Genomic DNA, 25481 nt, shown 5'->3' with positions numbered 1-25481 from the left:
GTTCAACAGGTTCATATAATTTCTTGAAAACTGCACCCGTTTAACTCTGCCAACAAAAAGTGAAAAATTGACTAAATTCAACTGATGTAATTTGCATTTCCTTACTTAGTAATCAGTGGCTGATGAGCTAGACGTTCCTTATATTGTATCTTTGTACAGTTGTCAAAGTAAGAAAATGGTACTCCAGTAAATTGGATTAAGTCAGGGATTTTCAACCTCTGGTACGCTTACTACGAGTGGTTCGCGAAGGTCTTACAGGTGATACGTGAAAAAATTCCATTTTTTTACAAAAACCTGGATTCACAGCTTTTTAGTTAACTTTTGGAGTTTGTTTCGAAATCAATAAGTTTTCCTGAACCCCTATTGTTCTATGAATTCCTATTGTTCTGTAACAATACAATTTTAAAATACAGGTCGTGTCAACAAAGAGCGTTACTTCTCATAAGCGTTATAGATATTAGATCAAATGATTGCTCATATGCGTTACTTCTCTCCCAGCTTCGTAGTAATTTTATTAAAGTACTGGCGGTAATGCAGTTGGTGTACAGCGTAGATGAAGACACACACTTAATGTGGTGTGAAATAATGCAGGTACTGATAGTGTTTGTTATTCTTCTGAGTAAACTAAGGTTTGATCAAATTAGTTGTTCTGCAAGAAGTGGTACGTGTTGACAATACAAGGTGCCCAAGTGGTACGGGATCGTAAAAAGGTTGAGAACCCCTGGATTAAGGGAAGTTAGGAATTAATTTGCATGATTATAAGCTGTCAACTTTGATACAGCATCGATGGAAATAGTTCCACGATATTATTTGGTGACGATCCTCCCTTTATTATTATGGTTAGTGAAGAACAATGAAATATATAAACGTTTAACTTTAATACAGTTTTGACTTTAACTAAACTTGGTGGCGGAGAAGTGGTTAGTGTACCTGCCACATAAATATGTGAGCCAGGTTAGATTTCCAGTATACAACTAATGTAATAACCCCAAATAATGTTTCAATGACCCTTGCTTTAATGGTTTCGGTCGACAGTTCTAAATTCTTGCAATAAATTTATACCAAAAACACAAAAAAACTTGTATTTATCAGAAGTTGCACAAAATGACAAACTCGGCAACTGAGGCTGGAGTGATGAAATTGGTCGATGGCTTCAAGTTGTGCACATTCTTTCCTCAGTTCAATGATAAAGATTACACCAATGCGTGAAATGAAATGTCATACCAGTATCAAATTTTACTTGTGGTTTTAACAGAAAACAGTGTGTTTTTTTCTATTCTCTCTTTTTTCTATTTTCACTTAAATGAATTATATTGAAGAAGAAATGAAATAATCTTAATTATTTTGCTTTCTTGAAGAAAGCTCAAAGGTGGGATTTAATCAAATGTCAGTTGTTGTTTGCATTGACGAAAATTTCTAAATTTTCCAATGTTTTTAGAAACAATGAAGAAATCAAGCAAACAACAGAAAACAAGAAGAAAACTCCCAAAATCAAATGCCGAAGAAAATGTCATTGCCAATGCGACATACATAAAAATTGGAGTTGCTTTATTTGTTGTTGCTGTTATTGCTGCTATTTTAGCTTATACTCTTTCAGGTAATTTAACGTCTAAGCAAACTATAGTTTTGCAGGTAAGTTGTGTGTAGTTTGTTTTTTTTATTTTTCCTTGTGAACAAGTTTCTCCTTTTTGAGGTGCAAGAAGTTAGGCCACATTGGTTACCTTATTGCCATCATTTTTTTGAAGATATTTCCGCTCACTTACAACAATTTTTGACAATGATTGATAATGACAATTTTGTTTAAGGACTCATTTGAAAATGTTATTTAAGGATAAACGTTAATGCCATTTGAAACTCTATTACATAAATGCAATGATACAGTTTTTGGGTCATTACATGCTTTTGGCCAATGCTATGATAATGGGAGTTCATTCATCATCAAACAACAATTAACTATGGGTTACAATTTTTTTTGTTTTAATGGTCATGTAACAAAGTTCTTGTTGTTGTTCTTGATGAAAACTCTAAATTGATGGTCTTTTGAAAAGCAGGTTGAGACGAAATTTTTTTCAAATGTCATAAGCTTGCTTACAGCCTGCCACAAGCCATGCTTGGATACTTGGAATTGGTCGTTGCACTATGTGTGTTTTTGCACCTCATTGTTTATTTTTAATGAAATAGACTTTTTAAACAGGGTCAACTGATCCATGCATAGAAATCAGAAGAAGCAGCACAAATGGTTTGCAAAGGAACACCTGTCCAGGTAGTTTTTGTAAAGATTTATATGATCTTGTACTTGTATTAATCTTAATAGCGTGGTCAAGGTATCTGTTGTCACTTACCGGGCTTACCGGACGCAGTCTTTTGCTGATAACACATTATTGTCATGGTAACGCATTCAATAAAGGCAAGGAGGAGTATAAATATAAAGCATGAACATGAACGCGTTAGCTTTTATTTAATGAAATGCTTATAATTTTTGCTTTTGTTGCTGGCATTGCATATACAGTGCTTGCTAGGTATACTCTGTGGCTTGTTTTCTTAACATAATCGTTTTTCTTCTTAACTTAACCTTTTATTTAACCTAAAAATATTTTACGAATAGCTTCAACCAAAATTACAATAATCCTGAAAGACAAAATGTAAGGATTGACAATGCCGATTACTGTTGCTGATATTCGACGGCTTAATGCTTACTGAGGCCGGCCTTATTTAATGCGACGGTCTATATGAGATCAATGTCAAACTGGACTATTTTGGCTCAAATTTTGTTTCTCGTAACGTATAACCTTGCTTTATCTTTTAAATAAAAATTTCATGCTAAAAACTTTACTTCTGCCCAATTAATTTTTTGAAACAATATTCATTTTCATTTCGATCAACCGTCGATCCTGATGTCCAAAAAAAAACTTATCCAAGCTTAACATAATCTTTTTTTCTATGGCAACATTTTGTCTGACATCTTTGTTGCAATGCATCTGAAAACCTGTAATTTTGTGTCAAATGAAGGAAAGTTCCCATCTCTAATCATTTCAATAGACATCCTACTATTGCATTGCCTCATGCGCAATAGCGGTGAAACTCCTGCATTTCGTCAGATGCATTTTGAGCTGACTTTCATAACTGACACATACGAGACATCTGTGGTGTTACCAATTGTTGCCAATTGGGTGTATTTAATGCACAGATTCCAACCTATTTCTATTTGCCAATCCTCACACCTGCAAAAATTTCTTAATAAACATACCCCGACTTTATAATTGTTACTTAACAGTATAGAAATATGATAAATTGTGGGGAAGATTGTCAAAATACGATGAATAAATTTTGGTATTTTTGTCAACATAAATCTGCTAACTTTGCTCGAGTGCGCTTTATCAAACTACCTGTCGAGCAACATAGACATTGTCAATCCTGTTGTTTTGTTGTCCAATGAAAAATATAAAAATCACTGTACATTCATACAAATTAACAAATATTCAGAAGTTTATGATCAAACAACAACAACAACAAACAAGAGACAGATTTGTGAGAATAACAAAATTTGTCAATATTTGTGCCGGCTACTTGGATTCATAGATTCGAGTTGGCGCATGTCAAACATAGAAGGCTATTTGTGATAACTGATAACTTAAACATTTCATCAGTTTATGTCCTTCATTGTATTCTCTTAAACACTTCAAGTTACCTAAAATTTTTTGTCATTCTTTACTTTGTATCAGTTTGATTTCTTTAAAATCTTTCAACAATTTCATTGTTACTGCAGAGGATCTTTTTATTGTGTAATAGGACAGGGTTTATACGAATAAGGTGTATTACTGTATTACCCTAATAGTTCCTTACATCTAGTACAGTATATCTAACTCTTTAGAGTTACCTGTGATGAATGTTTTTAAAACGTCCATATATCATTTACAGCATTCACTCTTTCTATTGCAATAATGAAGCAGCAACAAGAAACATATTAAGCATGTATTGTTTAACAAGATGTTAAAAAAACTTTTCTTCAATTCGAGTTCAACCTGCACGTATGCCGAAATATTAATTTTGTAAACACATTTTGGATGATCCCAATAAATCCAGATTGCCCAATATCGTAGAATCTAGGTTCTTTACAATATTTTCCTTTGGTCAGTTATATTTTATACTACAACATCTGAAGTCATTCAGTCACTGATTTTATTTATTTACTAAACACTTTTCAAAAAATTTAGTACTACATCATTTGAAGTTAGTTTAATGATTCTATTTGTTTGCTAGAGGTTGAGTGTGATTTTGATGTCTCGCTTTGCTCCTTTCCCTGTCCTTTTGGTTATGAAATGGACAGAGATAGATGCCCAGTGAGCTGTAAATGTGCAGTAGATACCAACTCATTCCAAGGAGATATTCAAATAGATGAGACTCAATTACCAAGATTTTTGAAGGTGGGGATTTGCGAGGTTGCGAGATTTATTATTTTATTGTACTTGCAATAATTTTTCTCATATACTATGTTGTTACTATGTTGAATTCGGTCAATTCATCCACATTTAGGCATGTTGATGTTGTTACTACTACCTTCAATATTTTGCACGTATTTGCATATTTTTTTGTCAAAGCTTTCAAGGCTATGCTATTTTATGTCATCTGTAAATTATTGAATAATGAGAGTGACAAACAATTCGATTTTCGGGAAACTTAACATTACTACACAAAAAAGTAAAACAAGAGATAAATAATGTGTATATATTTGGCAACTTGCCACGAGACAAGCAATGTGGGGACAATAGACCTTTTACGCGTTAAAATGTTTGAATTAAGTTGGTTGCCCTTGGTTGGTCACGTGACACTTTTTGATGGCAATCAGCTGTCCGCTGTTTCTTTTACAATGCAAATTTCTTTCTTATTGACACTTTGTATGTTGAGAAACTATAAATTTTCAAAAACTAGAAACAACACTATCATGGTCTTTATCACATTCTACTGGTGTTGAGTTAATTTCAAGCCGAAAAAACAATCTGTTCAAATGTAAATTTTTTTATCTAAGTTTAACTGAGTTATCCTCATTCAGCAACTTCTAAAATTGTCCCGTATTATTGCAAAAGAATCACTCGGTTCATTTTTTTGTTGTAGGCAGGTTACCAGTAATACCGGTTTGCTTTTTCAATAGTAGATTCAGGATTTCTTTGTATGCCTTTTCCTCGTTCATTAACTTAACAATTGACAAAGTAATCGTAATAATCTAGCTCCTGACCCATGTTTCTATGGTTTTTATTCTTTTCGGCAACAAACACTTTTGTGAGATTTTTGTGAGGTAGATGCCTTTCAGACAAAGAGATTTCACAAAGTTTTCATTAAAATCTTGAAATTTGATCTGGTGGTAACCGCTTTTAGAAAAAGTATTGAAGGATCATCAATTAAGTTTTGAAGGATCATCAATGAGCTCAGATTGCACACTAACTTTCCTCAGTTCAAGTATAAAGATTTTCGATAATCTTATTTTCAGGCTTATGGTTATGTAGACGAAGATGAAGAATTTTTACTTCAAGTTGGGACAGCAGCTCCTATTAACAAATATAACCCTGTAAATATTCGTTGGAATGAGGATGTGGAGGATCGAAGATTTTTAATTTATTTCGCAATGGATGACAAAATTAGTAAGTTCTCCATAATGTTTTGCTGAATATTCTTCTCTAGTTTAAGAATTCAAACCACTTTGATGTTCTAGAATCAAACAAGGCAGCTGTCAGCGCAATCAAAATAGCACATGACAAATTTGAGGAGGGGTCGTGCTTTAAGTTTCTGCCTTATTTGCCGTCATCAGACTCTCCATACATTAAATATGTTCGAGATAGTGGATGTTGGTATGGCCTCAAATTGAATATTGTAATAATTTGTTTTATTTCACAATACTTTCAAAGGTTATTGAGCTCTTGAAAAGTGCATATTGGTTTGATTTTAAAAGTAAGAGGTTTCTTCTACATTCATTAGATATAGAGTGGGGCTTTATTTAAATGAGCGGCGCTGGCGCTCGTCAAAGAAAAATCGAACCCCGCTTTCATTCAAGTTCTTGAATAAAAAATAAGCACTTTTCACTCACAAGCACAGAATCAAGCGTCATAGTGTTCATTATGATGAACTATGATAATTGTCATATTTCTTGTTTTCTGCTCAATTTTTGCAACATTCCATGTTGTAATGCGGAGCTTGTTTCCTTTTGTAAGTTGCCATCCTAACCAACAAGCTTGAAACTTCCAGGTGCAGTACAAGCAGATTAGGCCACCACCTGATACTGTAGTGAATCGTGCTACGTCCACAAAGTTTTATTTTTTATGGAATTTTTTTTTTTTACATGAGCTACTTTATGTTCACTAAGAGGTGGTTAGATGTCTGTTTTTTTTTGCTATCTTTCGACTGACATCATACCATATCTTAGATTATGTTACCAAACCCCTATGAACCGAAGTTTCCGCATCGCTGGATGCACTTTTAAATATCATCTATACTCTTCATTTATACTCAAATCCATTTAAATTTTAGTCGACGTTAACTTCAACTTAAATAAATTTCAGGTCAGACCTTGGAAAACAATCCTGGGCTGCTGAAACTGGCCAAAAATTAAGCATTGGGCCTGGCTGTGAGTACTGGTTCATTATCGCTCACGAACTATTACACACCTTTGGTTTCGATCACGAACAATGCCGGCCAGATCGTGATGGTTATATCAAAGTCATCTGGGAAAATGTTTTGGATGGTTTGATATTTATTTACCTCACTTTAATGCAACTTTTTTGCAAAACACTACAATATTATTATGTCAAAAATTTATTATTATTATGTCATATTATTAATTTATTTATTCTTATTATATCAGAAATTGTCAAAACATTAGCACATGATTATGAAAGCAATTGTTTATTGCGCTCATTCCTGGAAACCAGGATTTCTTTTACTGCTATTTATTATCATCCAGTGCAGCGGTCGTCAATGTTTCATTGGCAATTTAATTTATCGCACCAAGTTTAGATAAATGTCAAGAGGGGTCCTATAAGAATGTTTATTTTATTGTCCCAGGAGCGAAATGCTTTTGCAATTGTGACAAAGCTGTCAAAAACTTATAATGTCTTGTCTGTGGCTACTATTTTGACAGGTTCAACAAATGCAAAGTGTTTGAAATTCACTTATATTTAAACACTCATAGATTCTAATATTCTTTGAGACGTAAATTGGCCACATCTCTCATGTGTTTAGTGAGCAGCAAACAATTTCTGTCACTACAAGTTAACTATAACACTGGTCAACAAAAATTTTGTTGCATTTCTACCAACACTTGTTCTTACCTATTTTTGGGGCGCTGAATCCAAATCCGACCTTAGTTTTTTTCTGCAAGGTCTAGATTTGCAAATTGTGATTTTTAATTTACTAAATTCAAATTTTCTGAAAATTACATGATTTGTCAAATGATGTTCTTGCTTATAGTCGAATAACCAACCTCAAAACAAAAATAGGTTCCCAGAAATTATTGTGTTACCACTAGCATTTGTATTTACAGACAATTAGGCACCAAATGTTTGAAAAAATGTAACAAAGAACATTTTTGCTGGTAAAATACATGTAATAAGCAAAATGACATTTTTTTTTCAAAATAACATTGAAAAGAATGATGGCAATCCAATAACTTCTGCGTTTGTACGTTTTTTGAGTTTGCTGCTTTAATTTTATCATATGACAAAGCAGAGAAAGTGTAAAGAAGATGATGAAAGGACTCGTTGTCAGGATTTAGAGCTTTAACAAACTGTGTTATGAGACTTAGTTTGATGTGCAGGGCCGGAAAAACAATTTTGTCTCTGCTTACGATTAGGTTGTGTGTTACATTAGGCATGCCAACTTGAAATGTTTCACGGATGGGCCGCTCCTTCTGTGTCCAATGTTTTTTCACGTGCTCTGCTGTCCCACATGCATAGATAACATAGAAATTTAGTGTATCCTTTTTGCTGACCTAGCAGAAAACTAACCATTTTGAGGTTAACACAAATGATCCAGGTGTGCAAATCTGAGCAAATCCATGACAATTCTGATGTCATCATGCCGTTCCTTTAAGACAGTGGAGTGACCAACCAAGCTTCATAAACATTTCCATTGTGTAAAAGGACACACTTGAGGCTGCGCTTGGAACTGTCTAAAAACAATCGCCATTATTCTGGATCATATGAGGAGATACCCAGTTGTTCAAGAAGATCAGGTATATCGTTGCAGTATACCAGCATATTTTCCTCTGAAAAATAGGGAAGAAAGAGTTCTTCTCCTTTTCCAAAAAAAAGGAAACCTTTACAGATTTATCTAGAACCTGTTTTTCCTTGAGTCTGGAGGCTAAGAGCTGAGCTTCTTGCTTGGACAAATCTAATTCACGTTTTAAGTCATTCAGTTCTGATTGATTAAACTGCTGAACAGCTGCTCTGGTTTCACCAGAAGAGGGTTCAGATTCTGTATCTGTTCTTTTATACTCCATTTCCATAACCTCTTCCCTATCAGATTCAGTTTCCTCATCTTCAGAAAATATAAAACCACTAAAGACTGGAGGAGGGAAGAGTGCGGATCAGGTCGTATAGCTGATGGTATACTTGGATAAGAAAGCATTAGTCGGCTCTTCCTGCCAACACCTTTCATATTTACTGTACCATGCAAAAGTAGCATTCAGTCGTGTGATCTTGGGGTTCACGCCACACCATTGGAATGCAAAAAGGCAGACTTTTCCGCTTTCCTTTTGTTCAGTCTCTGAGCATTTGTTCGCAGTTATGGCACACAATATGCGGAGACCATTTCTTATCTTGATCGCCAAGATAGATGCCAAAGTAAGCTCTGTAGGCAGGCTTCACGAACGATGTTATATTTCATCTTTGACAGAAAAAGCGTGTACACACCACTGATATAACAAAATGAATCAGGTTTATTTTTGCATTTACGAGTGTAAAATAGAGCTTATAACCTATCCTACAGCATCTATCCGCAATACCTCACTATAATCAAATTGCTTAGCTTCTTCAAACGCCCTTAAACAGCAGTAGGCTACAACTTAAAAGAGCTGAAAGCTTCTATCTGAAAAACTGGTACTGTACCATACAGACAACGCACACTAAATATGAGCCAGAAACGAAAAAATTTAAATTTGTGATTGCATGAAAACTAGAGCATGCATAAAGAAACTGATTGCAGATTTGAAATCAGCATCCCAAGATTGTGTAGAATCAGTTAAAAAATCTCTTGCAACAAAAAATTAAAAAAAATTTGTTGACCTGTGAATTAACCTGTTTGTCTGTAATCAGCCTATTGGTATTGTATTTGGCTCTAGAAATGTAACTGCAAGCCAGAAAGCGACTTAAAGTTTGAGACAAATTGTTCCCAGTTTTAACAGATAAAAATATCATTGGTATAAGTGTGTTGTTCAAAATTCGCATCAAATTTTAGGTCAGCATACATAGTGCACAGACCAATTTTAGTTGGTCAATTTTTTTAGCGCAAATGTTTAATTGGAGAAAATATCAAGATGAAAATATCAATCAAATTATAACCATTGGGATAAAGGTTTGTTTGATTTTTAATAAACATAGAAATATCACTACCAGATAGTCACAATATCTTGTGGACCACTGAAATTTTCTCACGTACCACCGGATGGCACCTGCTGATGAACCCATCTGCTTCTTGTTATTCATGGAATCAATTAAATAATTATTTGCACAGACAAATTTCAGTTGATCATTTTCTTCTTGTCACTAGTTTTAGCACAAATCTTTGAATGGAGAAAATATCAATGAAATTAGTACTATTAGTTAAAAACTTTTTTTTTTATTTCGGGTTATGGTTTACTTGTTATTTATGAAGTTAGTTATTGAAAGTGATGGTGCAAGTTCAAAAATTCAGTTCAAATGGGCTTTAAATCAAAAGGTAATTACCTGTAAGTATAGTTGCAAAAGGATTTTTACAAACATGCAGTGGTTAAGCACTCACATAAGCATGTGGAAAAAACACAAATTGATTGCTTGATTATGATGAAGATGATGGCTCTTATGTCATAGCATAAAAACATTATGCATGACTCGGGTGTTTTGATCAAGTATGAATAGAATGTTTTCTGTGGTTGACAAGTATATAGTAACGGCTATAACTAAAACCATTTCTTTACATTGTGACATCAGAATGACTGGTTTCTTCATTATAACAGGAAGAAAAAATTGGAATACAGTTTTGGTAATAGATGCTTAATGACAGTATATTTTTAAAAATCCTTTCTGCAGTATACTTATTGGCAACTATCCGTCAATTTAAAGCTAACTTGTTTTTGAACTTGCCACATCACTTAAGTTAATTTTATGTCTGCGTACATTTTAGGCATGCTGGTTTGTTGGAAACTAGCATTTCTTTTGTTGCTACTTGTTATTGCATCATGCAACCATTGTTCTGAGTGGTTTGGTGACACTTAATCACGCGACAATTAATCACGCGACGCTTAATCACCGACACATAATCACTAGGACATTTAATCACGCGACATTTAATCACGCGACGCATAATCACTAGGACATTTAATCACGCGACACATAATCACTAGGACATTTAATCACGCGACATTTAATCACACATTTACAATATTTTTTTACATTTACAATTTACAGCAATGTTATGCATGGGACATGTAAGCAACTGCACGAAGATAGACTAAAATCTCGCTTGACAGATAACGGTCAACGGTAGACTAGGATCTCGTACTAAGTACGAGATTGTCTGTAGACTAGACTAGTGGTTATAGATACAAAGAGATGTGGCGGTCGTGATAGTAAATTGTAATAATTCATTCATTGGCATTGTTCCAGAGTTCCAAAACCGATGCTCTGACACAGTTTCAAGTAGCATTGTATTTTACGGTGTAACGTTTTGATGGTACTTTGGTCAAGAGCTTCGATGACAATACAGTAGAATAATGTTAGATATTACATAGGTTATACTTTCGGACAATATAACAATTAGACTTTATGAAGCTGGTGTTGATTTAAAGAAACATTATAGAGAAAGCCGGCGCAACGGAGTCAAAAGAATTGTCGGGGAGTTCTAAAAGAAAGACCAAGGAAGCCTTTGGCAGTCGCATCCAAGTGATTATGTGTCGCGTGATTAAATGTCGCGTGATTACGTATCGAAGTCGCGTGATTAAATGTCCTAGTGATTATGTGTCGCGTGATTAAATGTCCTAGTGCAGGGGTTCCCAACCGGTGGTACGCGTACCACTAGTGGTACGCGGGAGCTTTTCAGGTGGTACGCGAGAAGCTCTCCGTTGCATGCGATATACAGTATAGTAGTATAACAATTTAATTTTGAGTTGCTAAAATATGCGAACAGCACTTTTATTTCTTTCCGTACTAAATTCTCTGCACTCAGTCAGCTACTTTTGTCGATCTTGCTCCCTGCTGTCATTGTTATTAATACAATGCTGCTGTGCGAATATTGGATCAAATTAGTTGTTTTGAAAATAGTGGTACGTGTTGACAATCCGTGGTGGCTAAGTGGTACGAGAACATAAAAAGGTTGGGAACCCCTGTCCTAGTGATTATGTGTCGCGTGATTAAATGTCCTAGTGATTATGTGTCGGTGATTAAATGTCGCGTGATTATGTGTCGCGTGATTAAGTGTCGGTACACCTTCTGAGTACAGTGGCTTTCGGCTACATCTTATGTGATATTTTGTACGGTTATTCTTGATTTTAGCGATCACAAGTCATGGTTAAGTCCACCCAGTTGCATGTTCTCTATAGCATAGGAATTAAATGTGTTAATTCCAGGGTGAGCTGGAATTCAATTCCTGCTAGAGCTGCACTGAAGCGAGCGCCAAACGCTTTTGCAAGCGTGCTTCTAAAAATATTAATAGTAGCTGTATTGGTGATAATGTATTGTGTTTTGACCCATGATGTGACTTTTGCTTGATTTAAAATATCATTTACTCAAGTCTTGAACAATAGACTTTAATTTTTCGTAAATGCGTTGTTGACTTTGATGAAAGATAACTTTCATTTTGATAAGTTGTAGCTTTCAAACCAGTTATTTATATTTGACAGTGTGATTGTACTGATCATATTTATATTTTTATGCATGCTAAGTAATTCAATGTTTTCAAGCATATAGGGCGCATTATCGAGTGATGAACGTCAAGTATGTGGTTGATTTGGGATCTCCATATGACTTTGACTCTATCATGCACTACGGAAAATATGGCTTTACACGAAATGGGGAGGCAACTGTGGAAAAGTTACCTGGTAAAACATTGTTTTTGTGCTAGGCCTGGCTGGTATCATTGCCGGCATGGCATAAGAATATGACAATTTTTATAACAGCATGTCGTTAAATGCCACATGATCTTTGGAATTTGTATGCTTGTATATTTATGTGATTTCTATTTCATCAAAATATGGTTTTAGGTACTAAGACAAAAGGAGTGCCTGACCATAGGCTTGAATTATCCGAAGAGGATATCAATGAATTGAATACATTGTACTGCAAAAACTTGAAAATAAGCAACAGTGGTACAACTGGTGGCAGTGGTGGTTCAACTGGTGGTAGCGGTGGTTCAACTGGTGGTAGCGGTGGTTCAACTGGTGGCAGTGATGGTACAATTGGTGACAGTGGTGGTACAACTGGTGGCAGTGGTGGTACAACTGGTGGCAGTGATGGTACAACTGGTGGCAGTGGTGGTTCAACAGGTGGCAGTGGTGGTTCAACAGGTGGCAGCGGTGGTACAACTGGTGGCAGTGGTGGTACAACTGGTGGCGGCGGTGGTACAACTGGTGGCGGCGGTGGTACAACTGGTGGCAGTGGTGGTACAACTGGTGGCAATGGTACAACTGTTGGCAGTGGGAGTTCAACAGGTTTTATATTTATTCTGCTATTTTTTCATTATCCACTGTTTGTATTGATATTAATTTAACACTAGAACGACCGCACTTTTATACTACCTAGAATGATCAAGTGCGTCAATTGACACATAATACACATAAAATACAAATCATTCATTTATTTAGTAAGAAAAACATCTTTGAAGTCTTCTCTGCCTTTTGTCCTTCTAAATGTCCTACTAAACTAAATGTCCTTCTAAAATGTCCACTGCTCGCGAGCACGTGCTACTTTCGAATAAACTCGCTGAATGAGCCCGAATTTCTTCAGTGAATTAGGACGCCGGACCGAAATTTTCCCAATTTTAGGGTGATCTCACCATGCTCAATTATACCTCAGACGATGCTGATTATCAATTTTTGATTATCGTTATTCCATTTTATCACGTTGTAATGATTCTGCAGACTAGACGGTAGACTTAGTGTGAAATTTTAAGCTATGTGCGTCAATTGATGCGCTCGGTCGTCCGAGGTAGACATATACTTTAATTTTATTCATAAAACCTCCAAAAGTCAGACAAACTGAGCGTTGCAAGAAAGTAAAACAAACAAATAATTGTCAAGATGTTTCAGCAGAAAAAGATGATACCCGGTGGAGAAACAATAAATTAAATACTTGAAATACGTCAATACTTGACGTGCTTGGTCGTTATGGTGTTAAGAAATAAAGAAAATAATTAACTAATACTAATCTTTTGTATGAGTAATGACACATTTTAACTTGTGTGGGCTGATTTCCCATCATAAAGCTAAACATTTTGATAGGAATTGACCCAATCACTGTTGTTGTTGTGTTGTCATCCAAACATGCAGGTCATATATTCTGTTTAGAACAAAGGTGGGGAAATTATGAAGTCCACTAGTATTTTTTTGCTTCCTTAGTATGTCAAAAGTACATTGGTATAGTGTTCATTTATGGTCAATTTTTCTGCTTTTTTCTAGAATGATTGAATAATATTAATGGCGATTTTCACTTAGGGTAAGTTAGGTGTAAAATGAACAAATAAGTGTGTCATATCTTGGCAGCAGCTTGGGTGTTGGCATATCTTGGTCATAAAAGCTTTTTTAATTCGAGGCGAGCGTGCAAAAGTTTATTCCAATTTATTGAACTTGTTACCAATAAATATCATAGTGAAATGTGGAAATAATATCATGGATGTGCTTTCCCTTAAATAGGTTTGTAAATATGATGGAATTTTATTTTTATGCTAAGTTGACCAAAGAAACTCATTTTATTTTTAGCACCACAGTCATAACCGAGTGAAATTGTGTCTGGTTACAAAATGACTCGAGTTAATTTTTTGCCATTAATTGTATAAACTTGTATGCGGATAGATGTCACAAAATTTAATTTGTCAGTTTGTTATTCTTTGTTTCCTCCTTTTTTATATGGTTGTCACTTTTTGTAAATTCATTCTTGTTCTTCGAATAATTCTTCAATGTTTTTTTATTATTTGTTTTGTTTTTCGATCTTGTATATTATGAATGAATTATTGACCTCTGTGCTGCATTTTGACAACACTACTTAATTCATAACAATACAGTTGTTCATCAGCTACACTATGTGTCTTTTTTTTGTGGAAAAATATTGTCACTTTCTCGTTGAGCGACTGGAATTTAAATTGTCAGCAATTTTTAACAAAACTTTATTGTTTCTTAGTATCCATACGTTGGAGTGATATTGGACCATATGGGCAGTGCACATGTAGAAGTGTATTTGCCTTTGCTAAGCGTACTTGCATTGGTGGAACTTTTATTGTAAGTACATTTTCAGTTTTGCCATTTTTGCGTAGAAAGGAATGTTCATTAACAAAGGCCCAATTAACAGAATGTAAATATGTTGAAACTGAAAGTTCTGCGAAGTGCTGAGTATGTTGTGCTATAGTGACGATGTTCCAGCACTCAGAGCAATGCTGTTAAACTGTAACAAAATTAAGCTCAAAAGAGTTGTGCGGTAAAACGTTAAGCATACATTACCAGATGATGATAAAAATATATCAGCAGAAATGAGATAAGATTTAATGTACAATGATTTTATTAGCTTTATAGTTTATCATTTTCTTTGATAGATTGATATTATTATTTATCATTCTCTAGTTAGTATTATGGTGTATATGCAGCAATGCAGAAAGAAGTTTCCCAACGTGGTCAGTTACAAGAAAAGGAAATGCATTGCTAATCATCGTCCAACAACTTGCACTACAGCTCAGTGGGAACCCTGGGGCAGTTATGGACGATGTTCCAGAACTTGTGGAACTTATGCTTTTAAAATGAGGTTAAACTACGTATAAATAGATCCCTAAATACATTTGTTGTATTGGAAAATGCTTAATATCTTTTCATTTTTATTCAAATTAACACAGTATGAATATTATGTGGAATGGTAAATTAGTTTCTGCTAGGTCAAGTTTTGTCAAAGTGGAAAGCAGGTGTTAAAATATGTTGACCATAAATTAACACGTTCACGGCGATGCGACCCATCAGTGGGTCATGCGTAAAATTTTGCTACTGCTTTGTGACCCAACTGTGGTTCTTACGAGAAACATTAATGTTATTATTTTTTGGCCTTTTTTCCTGTTTCAAAATCCTTGTTCAACACAGGCAAGTGGTGAAATTCTTTGTAATTTCATTATATTGAAAAAGAACATTTGTCACTTAAATTTCAGTCAGAATGCTTCATTTTAAAGCACAAATATGGTTTGCTCTCGCAGCCTTCACAATAGGTTGATACTTTTCTAGCCTTTTTCGATGCTTCCCGTGACCCTTCGTTCAAAGAAATCAGTTCATAACACCCCAAACACCTTTGATGACCTGACAATCGTAACGGTTCGTTTCTCTCACTATTAAACTGATGATTTCATCTGATATAAATAGACTGAATACGTCTATTGGCCAAACTTTGCCTTCGTGTGAAGGTTTAGCCTTTAGGAATGCACAGAGTTTCTTGACCAGTGAATCCAAAGTTCCTCTGCCTAACACTGGTAGCAGTCCAACTATTTTGAAGCGTGGCTAAACCAGAAGTACCGTCTACCATGCCTGTGGTGGTCACAACAACTGCTGTCGACGTATCTGCCTCTTCATCCTCTTCTACACCTGTACTGCTGCTATCACTTGATTCATACACCGAATCATCTGACACATCTTCATATGCACCAAAAAATGCCATAACCTCTTTGTTTGTTTTATTATACAGTGAATTTACAAAAAGACTGATTACTCGAAAAATCCAAGATGGGGCTCTCTGAAATTTTGCATGTCAATTTTGTATGCTTCGAACTACCATTCTATAAAATGCCATCAAAAAACCATAATTCAAACTTTTTTTACAGAGACGCGAAATAAACATTAGAATTTTTGGTCTAAAAAAAACAATTTTAGCTACTTTCATGCTAATATTTAGCCTAATTCTGCACGCGACCTGGGACATTAAAGCGCGCCAACTGCTAGGGTAATTCCCAAGATAGTAAACAACACCAACAGTGCTGCATTATGATTGGTCTAAATAGGTTTTTTAAAGCCCTACGTAGGACGTACAACAAATTCATAAAGATCTTAGTTCTAGGGGTTTGACGCCTCCTTAAGAAACTCCATGCTGACGGGCATCCTCCCTTTCTGTCCCTGTGACAACAACTTGGAACCACTTTTGCACAAATTTTGGCCATTCCCAAGTCTTCAGATTTTTGTCTTTGCCCATGAATAGGTCATTGTCAGTTGGTGAACGGTCAACCGTGTAAGCATTTTGTCAAGTTGGACAAGAAATTTCATTCACAGCGGTAATAGCCTCAGACAAGGGCGACCAACTATAATAATCACATGTAGATGCAGACAACTAATTGCAAACTAGCGCACGATGCAAGTAGAGAGCATAGATTTCAGTTGTATGTTACGTCATAAAGAGGTGTAACCATCGTTATGTTGTCGGGTCGGCGTTGCACACTCAGTCTTGTTACTTTTCCGACACCAGGTATGCAAGCGTTGGCTGTTGGCGCTATCAGAGTCTTGTACCGGTAACTGGCAGAAGAACACGAAGTCTTCAAAGTAGATGTACAAATGTCACTTGCGACATTTATACATCTGAAAAGAATTATCGCCTGTAACTGCTAGGGCTATTCCAATACGAACAGAAACCGAAATATTCCTCGAATAAAAGATTCGGGGAGCAGGAATATCACGTTACTGCATTACTTATTAAGTATTTTTCAACGCTTCAAGACTTAATTTTTTAAGTAAAGATCAGTCACCAGGTTACGGTTTTCAATCGCTGTTTTAGCAAATCTTTTTCCGAGCGAGTTAATTGTTTGGCGATGACGTCATGTTGTAAGCCGAAGTAATTAATTGTATGGCGACATCTAACCGTTTGTTTCTGAAACAAATAGAAATAGAATTTATTCTTGTCGACCTTCATAATATTCAGGTTCGTTCGAACCCGAACAATTGATTTCGCTTTGCACCTTTCTAGAACCACTTATGACTTAATGCAAAGTCGTATTTCTTTTGAAATGTATTAGCTGGCCTACTACGCCATAATCGCTAAAGGTAGGTCCGGTAATATTACCTGTCCTCAACCCCACCATGATTTTGATATGTTTTGGTGAAAAAAATTAAGATCGACTTTCAAATTTCCGATTGATTGCCTTTCTCTGACTCCAGAATAATGGGAAAGCCCCTTTTCATGGAACACTCGTCAGCCCTTAACTAAGCAACTCGCCATAAATAAACAATCAGGTGACAAGTAGACTGTTACGTAACACAGGGGTCCTCGCGTATGCGTTTCAAAAAAGGGTTATTATATTATGTAGTGAAGGTATTAAAATTCCAATTAATCGAAAATCACCCCTGACATTTTTCGCGGCTTTCTTTTGGCTCGATCTTTCTCGTTGATCTCTTGCGACGTCATAATAAGAATCGTAACCTTAGATTGGAGTGGCTCTAACCGCCACAATCGTCTAAACATTTTAGCAGAAGTTCATCGGTAGACTATTTTCATGGGACTAAAAGTATAAGGCGTCAATCCTTACTCACATTAGACTAGGTATGCGATGTGATGTGAGTGTTGTTTGCAGGTCCAGGACATGCGCTGGAAGTCTTCATCAGTGTGTTGGACGCCCCTTAGATGGCTCATTGTGCGATGTCCCAGAGTGTGAAGACGGTATTTGAACTAAAAAAGCAAAACACTTGTTGACTATTTTTGTTCAACTGCAGTCAGCGCGGTTCTAATTTATTCAGAGCGTCCGCACTGGTCCCCTTGGGTTTTGCTAAAGGACCAGTGTCACGTGTCAGGCCACAAGTTTAAACGGCGCCGTTGTCAGAAAAAGAACTCCCTTCATAAAAAAATATTTGAGTTGTTGAAAGAGGAATGTCCTAATGGAAATCTGGTGGGTTCAATCTTGAAATTGGAAAAATGCAACAGCAACCCGCCTGTATCTGGTAGAGTTGGGTTGTACAGCGAGGAGCCAAGTAATTGTTTATCTTTAGTACAACACAGAGCAGGATACTTGACAGATGGCACTCGTTGATAAAAGTGCAATTTCTGGTACTTTTTATTCATTTAATAATTTAAGTATATTTCCAGTTATCAAGATGTTCAGGAGAACGCCGATAAAACCGCTCAATAATCCCTGCCCGGCTTCTAAAACACTCCGGTGGGTGTTTGGCGATTTTAACGGCGACCTTAAACAGGATGCAATGTGTGGCGAGGACAGTGGCATTTTGTAAGTTTTATTCCCACAACTTCCTTGTTCTTCAAAAAGATTTGTCTGACGTGCACGGTCTTGTGTTAATAGCCACATTTTGTACGGGGATACATCTGGACGTTTTGCTGCCCTCGGATGGTCTGGTTACATGCAGGACTGCAGTAGAGGGGCAAAATATTCGGCGGATTTCAATGGTGATGGCTTGGATGATTTGCTCTGTCAGGACAAAGAGAAAAAGTAAATGCCTTTGCTACACCGTAAATTTTTGTTAGTGAGGAAACTTTATGCACAAGCGTCGATCACTGGACTTGAGCGTTCCCACTGTAGAGCTTATGGCGTGCTTACTATTACTATGCAAATGCTGTCGGATTACTGCAACATTTCTTTTTTTGGCAGATTGTTGTCAGTCAAGTTGTCCGAAAATGCAAACTTCGATGCAGACGCTGTTTTCGAATCTTATTTCTGCACCGGCGCCAGTGATGAGGTCATTCTTCTCGACGCAAACGCTGATGGCAAAGCTGACATACTTTGCAACCATGGACGTTCCAGAATTGAGATTTTGCACAGTAAATAACCATTTCTTGCCTATTGTTTTATCTGATTTGGTTCTATGAAACAAACCTTTTGCTAAGATATTGTTTGCATTCTGTCGTTGTTTAAAATGCCGGTAGATAAGACCCGTCAGTCGGTTGAAGTAAGGTAAGGCGGAAATAGCGAACCATTTTATCAGTTTTAACGGAAAAAACAACCAATTGAAAGATAATCAAGACTTAATACTTTCACCGCTAAAGAGGGAGATGTGATTAACGTTGGCTAACGCGTGGATAAATAACTAGCTGTTTTCGGGCGTCTTATGACGCAATCTTTGTTACAACCAAGAAGATCATCATCAACGGTTCATCCCTGATGCTTTTACTTATGAACTGTTCTACGAAATGACTATCACTTAAAATATATGCGATCATACTGTGAATGTTATGGGTTAAAATGACATACCCCAAAGGTCCCATTGATTCAATTCATATACAAACAACGAACGATTTAAATAGTTAAACACGGTTATTATATGAGCGAACATAGCTCATTATAATAATCATAATAATGTAAGACAGCAGCATAGAGCGGAAACTTGTCTGTAAGCCAATCTATGAACCGGTTCCAGATGTTATGCATTTGTTAACAGTGGCCGCAAATGCATCAAAAATATTTGTGTCATTTACTATACTTATTTTATTTCAATGCTTAAGTATGAATTTTTGGCTAAATGACTCCAAGTTATATTTAAGCATCACGCATTTGGAAAGGTTAGTTCACAAACAGTTGCTTTAGAATAATTTCACTTAACGAAGCCTGCTCTCTCTTATGTTTTGTTAACTGTTTATTCATTACAACAATTTGTTGCCATGTAATGCTACACCTATATATGAAATAGCAGGAAACGTGTCAAACACATACATTCACATTTACTAACCGGGCGCTGGGCTTTCGGTTTCTTAAATTTTATAAAATATAGATTTTATAGCGAACGTTTCTTGTCAAGTTTTTCATTTTTTCAAGATATAAATTTGTTTTAAATAACTTCAAACTAGAAAACAATCAAACTACAAAACAACAACAAGTGCACTTTGATACGAATTATATTTGAAACCAACTCAACAAACAAACCGATTGTGTCGTAACAAACGGAAAAGGTTTTTAAAACTTCATTTGGCGCGATACAAAGGATAGGGACAATGTATAGCTTTTTGATAAAAGGCCTCTATAGTGTTTTAAAGAGTTTCTTATAAAGAGATGATTGTATCATAATACAACAGCGTGGCGGTGCAAACAAATCAACATGAAAGTTCTTTGTCCATACCAGCACCTGCGACGAAGCAATGAATGAATGAAAAGACGTTCGACTTCGACTGACAACCGGCGTTGTGGAGCTGCTATATTCAGTTTGTCAGCCAGTTCGGATTAAAAGCACTTACCCCCAGAAATCTCGTCTAATATGACAGCTATAACTTCTGGGAACAGTCTAGTTCTTTGAAGGCCCAGGTTTTAGAGAAGCGTTTAAAATACAGTAGTTAGAATTGGCCAGGATCAAAAACATTTTAAGCTTGATGGTCATGGTGAATGAAAAACATTTAAAACAACAAAAAATACACTTTGTACTGACAACGAATATCATAGATCATAATCTTCAGCTTGACGTGATAATTGGCGAGACTTACCGGAATATCTTCTCCTGAGCCTCATATGATAGTTCTAGAATTGGGTTTGAGGTGTAATATATGCATAGATAGGCTACATAGCCTTGTTATTACTTGAGTGGTGGGATTCAAATACGTTAACATCTGGTTCTCTCACTAGCAGCATATGCCTTATTAACCCGGGGCCGATATATACATAAGCCTATACATCCGCTTGTTAACAAGTGGTTCACGGAGATCATTAAAATTCCAAGGACCAATTCGCACAAGTCGATGACTTGACACGAGTCACGTTTTTAAATTACTTGACTCGAGTCAATGCTTGAAATGACTTGACTTGAGTCTCGGAAAGTAACTTGACCAATTCATTACCCTATTCTAACTAGGCTTGGCTTCTCCCGCACACTGTCATAGCAAAACGTGGCGTACAGTTGCATTGTTTGTTGTAGAAACTTGAAATTTGGTGACTTTTCCTAAAAAATATTCAGCTATCTGTCCATGTTTGTTTGATAAAGTTGGATTTTCTAATTTTTAAGATATTGCGATATTTTAATAATTTTCCTCTGCTTTGCTCTGCTCTCCGCATTGAAGCGTATTACTCATTTACGCACCAATAACTCGACTAACTATTCTCTTTCGTTCTCTTCTCGCGGTCAGCTGGTTTTCCGCACAGCGGGGATGCGGCGTAACAAGAAGAATTTCTAGAAATGTGTCACTTTTAGAAATACTTAATTTACACTAAATTCACTTTCTTTAGTTTTACAATTATGATGTATACAGGAAGCCAGATGTTTTTGCTACTAACCTGTCAAAATCCGATCAGTTTACGACGTATAGTTTTCTAGTAATTAACGATTGAAAATGTGTGTGCGGGGTCGGCCACACCTAGTTTTTTTAGTAAACTCGCGAGCCTGGTTAGGACCAGCTGAATTACAAACATTTGATTTCATTGCGAACGATCGGTTAAAGGTATAGCCAATGACATGACTTGATTTGAATTGCGTTATATTTTAACTTGACTTGATCCAATCAGTAATTTGGCTCGACTTGACTTAAGTCAACTTCCCAAATGATTTGACTTGACTCGAGTCCTAAAAAAATGATTTGGTTACAGCACTGGCTGAATCCAACCACAACTGCAGGTAAGCTATAGCCTACCACCTGACCTACCACTTAATTGGGTGAAACAGCAACAGCCATCATTTAATGCTATGTTGCATTATGCCATCGTCATTATTGCCTCATTATTTATAACATTTATCAAATATGACGTAACAATGCGCTCTATCATTTAAAAACCAGCAGCATGCAGAGTAAACTTACTTAACTTTATGGTGTTTTTGTTTTACATTTTACAATTTTATATGTTTATGATTTGTTGCTCCACTGAAGATTAGATCATATATACCGAAGAAATAATGAAAACATGGAGGATTTATTTATTCATGTCAAATATTCCGGAGTATCTTTTGCTGCATTTGTCATGCTCAAGTACTGGGTTAAACGCAAAGGACTGATTGCAAAAAGTGTGCGCCAGGAACGAACAGCTCTGTGGTACAACCTCGTATGTTCCTTGGCCCACTCAGTTGCTTGTTCAATCTTGTGTACACTTTGCTTTTATCTAAATCCGAAGCTTGCGCATCCATTTCAACTTCAACATCGTGGAATGCCTCTAAACCGATTCACTTCTGGATTTTCACTCGGATATTTTTTGTTCGATTTTTTCGACACTTTGATTTCGTTGTCAGTCGCTAATTCCTGGGCAGTTCTTCTTCATCATGTAGTGGTCTTTGCAGGCTTTGGTGTGTACGCGATTAGTTGGAATTATTACAATCAAGTAATAGTTGCTGCGCTTAGTGAAGTCAACAGTGTATTCCTGCATGTTCGCCAACTTCTACATTTATCAGGAATTTCTCGCTCGTCGAGAATTTATCGAGTCAACAGCGTCATCAACCTCATCACTCATCTTCTCTTTAGATTTGGATCCTTTGCTTGGTTGACGATATTTTTTCTAATCGACATTGATGTTATGAAGGACAAAATGACTATGACTGCTTTGTTGTTAAACATTTTTATCAATATCCTCAATGTTGTTCTTTTTTTTCAATTGCTTAGAACAGATTTTTTAAAACCTTTAAATTCGCGTAAAATCAAATAATGTTGATTTCTTTTGCTTTATTCTATTATAAGATTGTCCAGTATTCAGCCTGCATAGTTAATATTGCTGCTTTGTATATTATCCAGTATCTAGATAAATTTCTTGGTGGCTAAAGTTTCCAGTTATTCAACTTGTTTTATAATTTAATATGCTACGGTATAACATTACCATGATTTCCTATTGTAGGCCTATGCTTTAAATCCCGTGTAGCCTATGCATTATAGCCTATCTTAGTTGAGTGTCCTAAACGCTATCACTGAAATGTTTTTACTGAAACTTTTGTTTTGTAATATCAATAAACTTAGTTCACGTCAGTCCACATTTTTAATGTAGGTTATGTCTTTTACAAAACTTTTGCCGTACAGAAGTCCATTAATTCCGGTTCGATATCCCTCATATGCATCCCTTTTGATGGAAGCTGTAAGTGTCTTGATCGTGGACATTTACATGCATTTACCAGCGTGACCTTCGACCTTAACGGCTTCTATCTGCGACATAGGAACAAATACTGGCGGGGCTTTAAGGTACGCCCTGAACAGAGTATTTTCCTCACGTATGGGAAGTAGAGAGGATGCAAGGAGGAGGTGATTGTGCTGACTGATGGAAAATCTCAGGATGACGTGGCGGTGCCGGCGATGAAACTTCGAAACAGGGGTGTCCTGGAAAAGTTCTAAATAAGCATGCAAGCAACGACTTGAATTTATTGTGCACTTAAGCCGCAACGCGTAGTGTTGCGTCATAGGCTTCTGTATTATACAGGCTGAGTTTTGTAACCTATAAACATTTTTACCAGTAAATTTCCCCCGTGGTAACAGAACTCTCTACATATACAATTTTCAGATATTTGCACTTGGAGTTCAGTCCTCACGTGGTAAACTTGACGTCGACCAGCTTGAAAGCATAGTCGGCGTGAAGAATCATCTCTTTGTATTCCGCGAAGGTTTTGCCAGTTTGACCGAGGACTTAGCAATTGAACTTTCTGATTCTGTTTGTCATGACCCCTTCTATGATGAACCCGAGCACCATTAGTGGAGAAATTTTAAGCACATTGGTCTTATCTGGCGGTTTCCCAAATGTCAATTTCTTGTTTTTCTGTCTGACTCGCATAATCAGTAACTTGAATGTAAATTAACTGCAAATTCGTCAACACGCTCCTTTCGTTAATATTTAACAAGTAGTAACATTTCGCGATGGTAGCATTTAAAATCTTTCCAATTATTGAAAATGTACAACTTTCAAGTTCCGCGTAAAAAAACTCCTTTGCAGTGCTAAGTCGCGAACTTTCTTGGTGTGTCGGCACGTTTCCCTTGAGTGCGTTGCAAAATTTTTCACATATTACGGCGAAGCAATCATGAACTTCACGCTGGCGTGTAGTTGCTTGCGACAAGTGCATGAAGGACAAGGTGTGCAAATAGACGACTGGTTGCAAATATTAGCGGAGCGGAGTTTTCGTTCAAATACATAAACTTTTTCTTTTATCCGTATGCTCTGCTCGCCGCTAGAGTAAATAAGACGTCACGACGTCATCATGACGAAAAAAATAACCTCACTACAAGTACACTAGAAAAAATGTAATGAAAAGAACAAACAAAGAACATTTTAATGGATTTAATTTAATTTCTTAACTGAATGTGCCTTTAACTCGAATCCTCCACAAACGATGTAGGCTATAATAAGTATAAACAGTCGTGCAAGCAGAAAAAATTGAAATCAATTTGTTTAAATGTAGAAGCTTGTGATTAGCAGCTTTAGAAAATTGGTTGATTAATGAAACATTCGCATATTACGCTGAAGCTTTATTGCACAGCGTGAGTTTATCTCCGGTGTAACGTTAAAATTAACCAGGTTAAAATGAAAGAGATTTCAAAAGTACTATTTTGTTTTGTTGTATTTTCCACCTTCGATGTTCATACTAAAAACGTTCATTCACAATCATCCTTTTTGCGCTTAGTTGGGAAGCGATGGAAACCAAAGGACACGCGTAAAAGCAATAACACCAAAATATAAAACTCCTTTCTGCAAGAGATACCGGTCCGAGGATTTTGTTGTTAAGAATCTTACATGTATGGATTATTTTGGCATTGCGCGTTGCCATGTACGTTGCCATGTGCAGATCCGAGTGAAAATGGAATTTGACTTTAAACTTTATGGAGAAGTTGATCGCTCTTCATACAAAGCATTCTACTTATCTCTTCAGAAATTTTGAATTAAATTGTCGAAAAGAGTTTAGCAGCAAAACCAATTTACGGATGGAACAAAATCAGGTCATTTATCATCTGGATCAGTCGTCGTCAGAGACAACTTCACAGTCGTTTGGAGTAATCTGAGCTATTTCCAACAAAGGTCACGTGATTTGTAAGCATCAGTTGTTGATGACATTTGTAAACATTGTCTGATCGTTAATGACGTAACACCTATCATTATGAAGCAGCAGCCAAAGACAGAGCATCACGTTTGACTTCGGCGAAAGCTAAAATATTTCAAAAAATTTTAAAGGTTAACTGCTAATTTTAATCAAATAA

At 36.2% G+C, this 25481-nt stretch overlaps 1 protein-coding gene and 1 long non-coding RNA gene across 5 annotated transcripts; both read left to right on the top strand.

Moving 5' to 3' along the window:
• The first annotated feature begins 446 nt into the window (after positions 1-446).
• On the top strand, positions 447-19640 carry LOC143471045 (uncharacterized). Of its 4 annotated transcripts, none has more exons than XM_076969375.1 (16): positions 447-591; positions 1439-1597; positions 2195-2263; positions 4261-4424; positions 5486-5636; positions 5708-5843; positions 6552-6733; positions 12143-12280; positions 12443-12889; positions 14574-14671; positions 15034-15188; positions 17977-18062; positions 18140-18370; positions 18486-18624; positions 18697-18843; positions 19003-19640. In XM_076969375.1, exons 2-16 carry the CDS (start codon positions 1444-1446, stop codon positions 19178-19180), a joined length of 2475 nt encoding a protein of 824 aa, XP_076825490.1. In that variant the 5' UTR covers positions 447-591; positions 1439-1443; the 3' UTR covers positions 19181-19640. The 4 variants fall into 4 exon arrangements, with proteins under 4 accessions (XP_076825490.1, XP_076825489.1, XP_076825488.1 ...); XM_076969374.1 differs by lacking the exon at positions 447-591 and adding an exon at positions 599-839; XM_076969373.1 differs by lacking the exon at positions 447-591 and adding an exon at positions 883-1369 and having other exon boundaries at positions 19003-19639.
• A 710-nt stretch (positions 19641-20350) lies between these two features.
• LOC143471325 (uncharacterized) lies at positions 20351-23273 on the top strand. Its single transcript, XR_013119532.1, has 2 exons — positions 20351-21943; positions 22194-23273. It is a non-coding gene; the product is annotated as an uncharacterized LOC143471325 (long non-coding RNA).
• Positions 23274-25481: the final 2208 nt, after the last annotated feature.

Source organism: Clavelina lepadiformis, chromosome 9 (assembly GCF_947623445.1).
Source record: "Clavelina lepadiformis chromosome 9, kaClaLepa1.1, whole genome shotgun sequence".
NCBI classification, from domain to species: Eukaryota; Metazoa; Chordata; class Ascidiacea; order Aplousobranchia; family Clavelinidae; genus Clavelina; species Clavelina lepadiformis.
Note: the sequence above shows the minus strand (reverse complement) of the source record. Positions and strands in the feature narration are given on the sequence as shown.

Bases quoted from the DNA above. Each gene is read 5' to 3' on its own strand.
- LOC143471045 (XM_076969375.1), top strand. From the start codon at position 1,444: ATGAAGAAATCAAGCAAACAACAGAAAACAAGAAGAAAACTCCCAAAA. The intron at 2,264-4,260 runs GTAGTTTTTGTA...TTTGTTTGCTAG, and splicing joins GCAAAGGAACACCTGTCCAG to AGGTTGAGTGTGATTTTGAT. The intron at 4,425-5,485 runs GTGGGGATTTGC...TCTTATTTTCAG, and splicing joins AATTACCAAGATTTTTGAAG to GCTTATGGTTATGTAGACGA.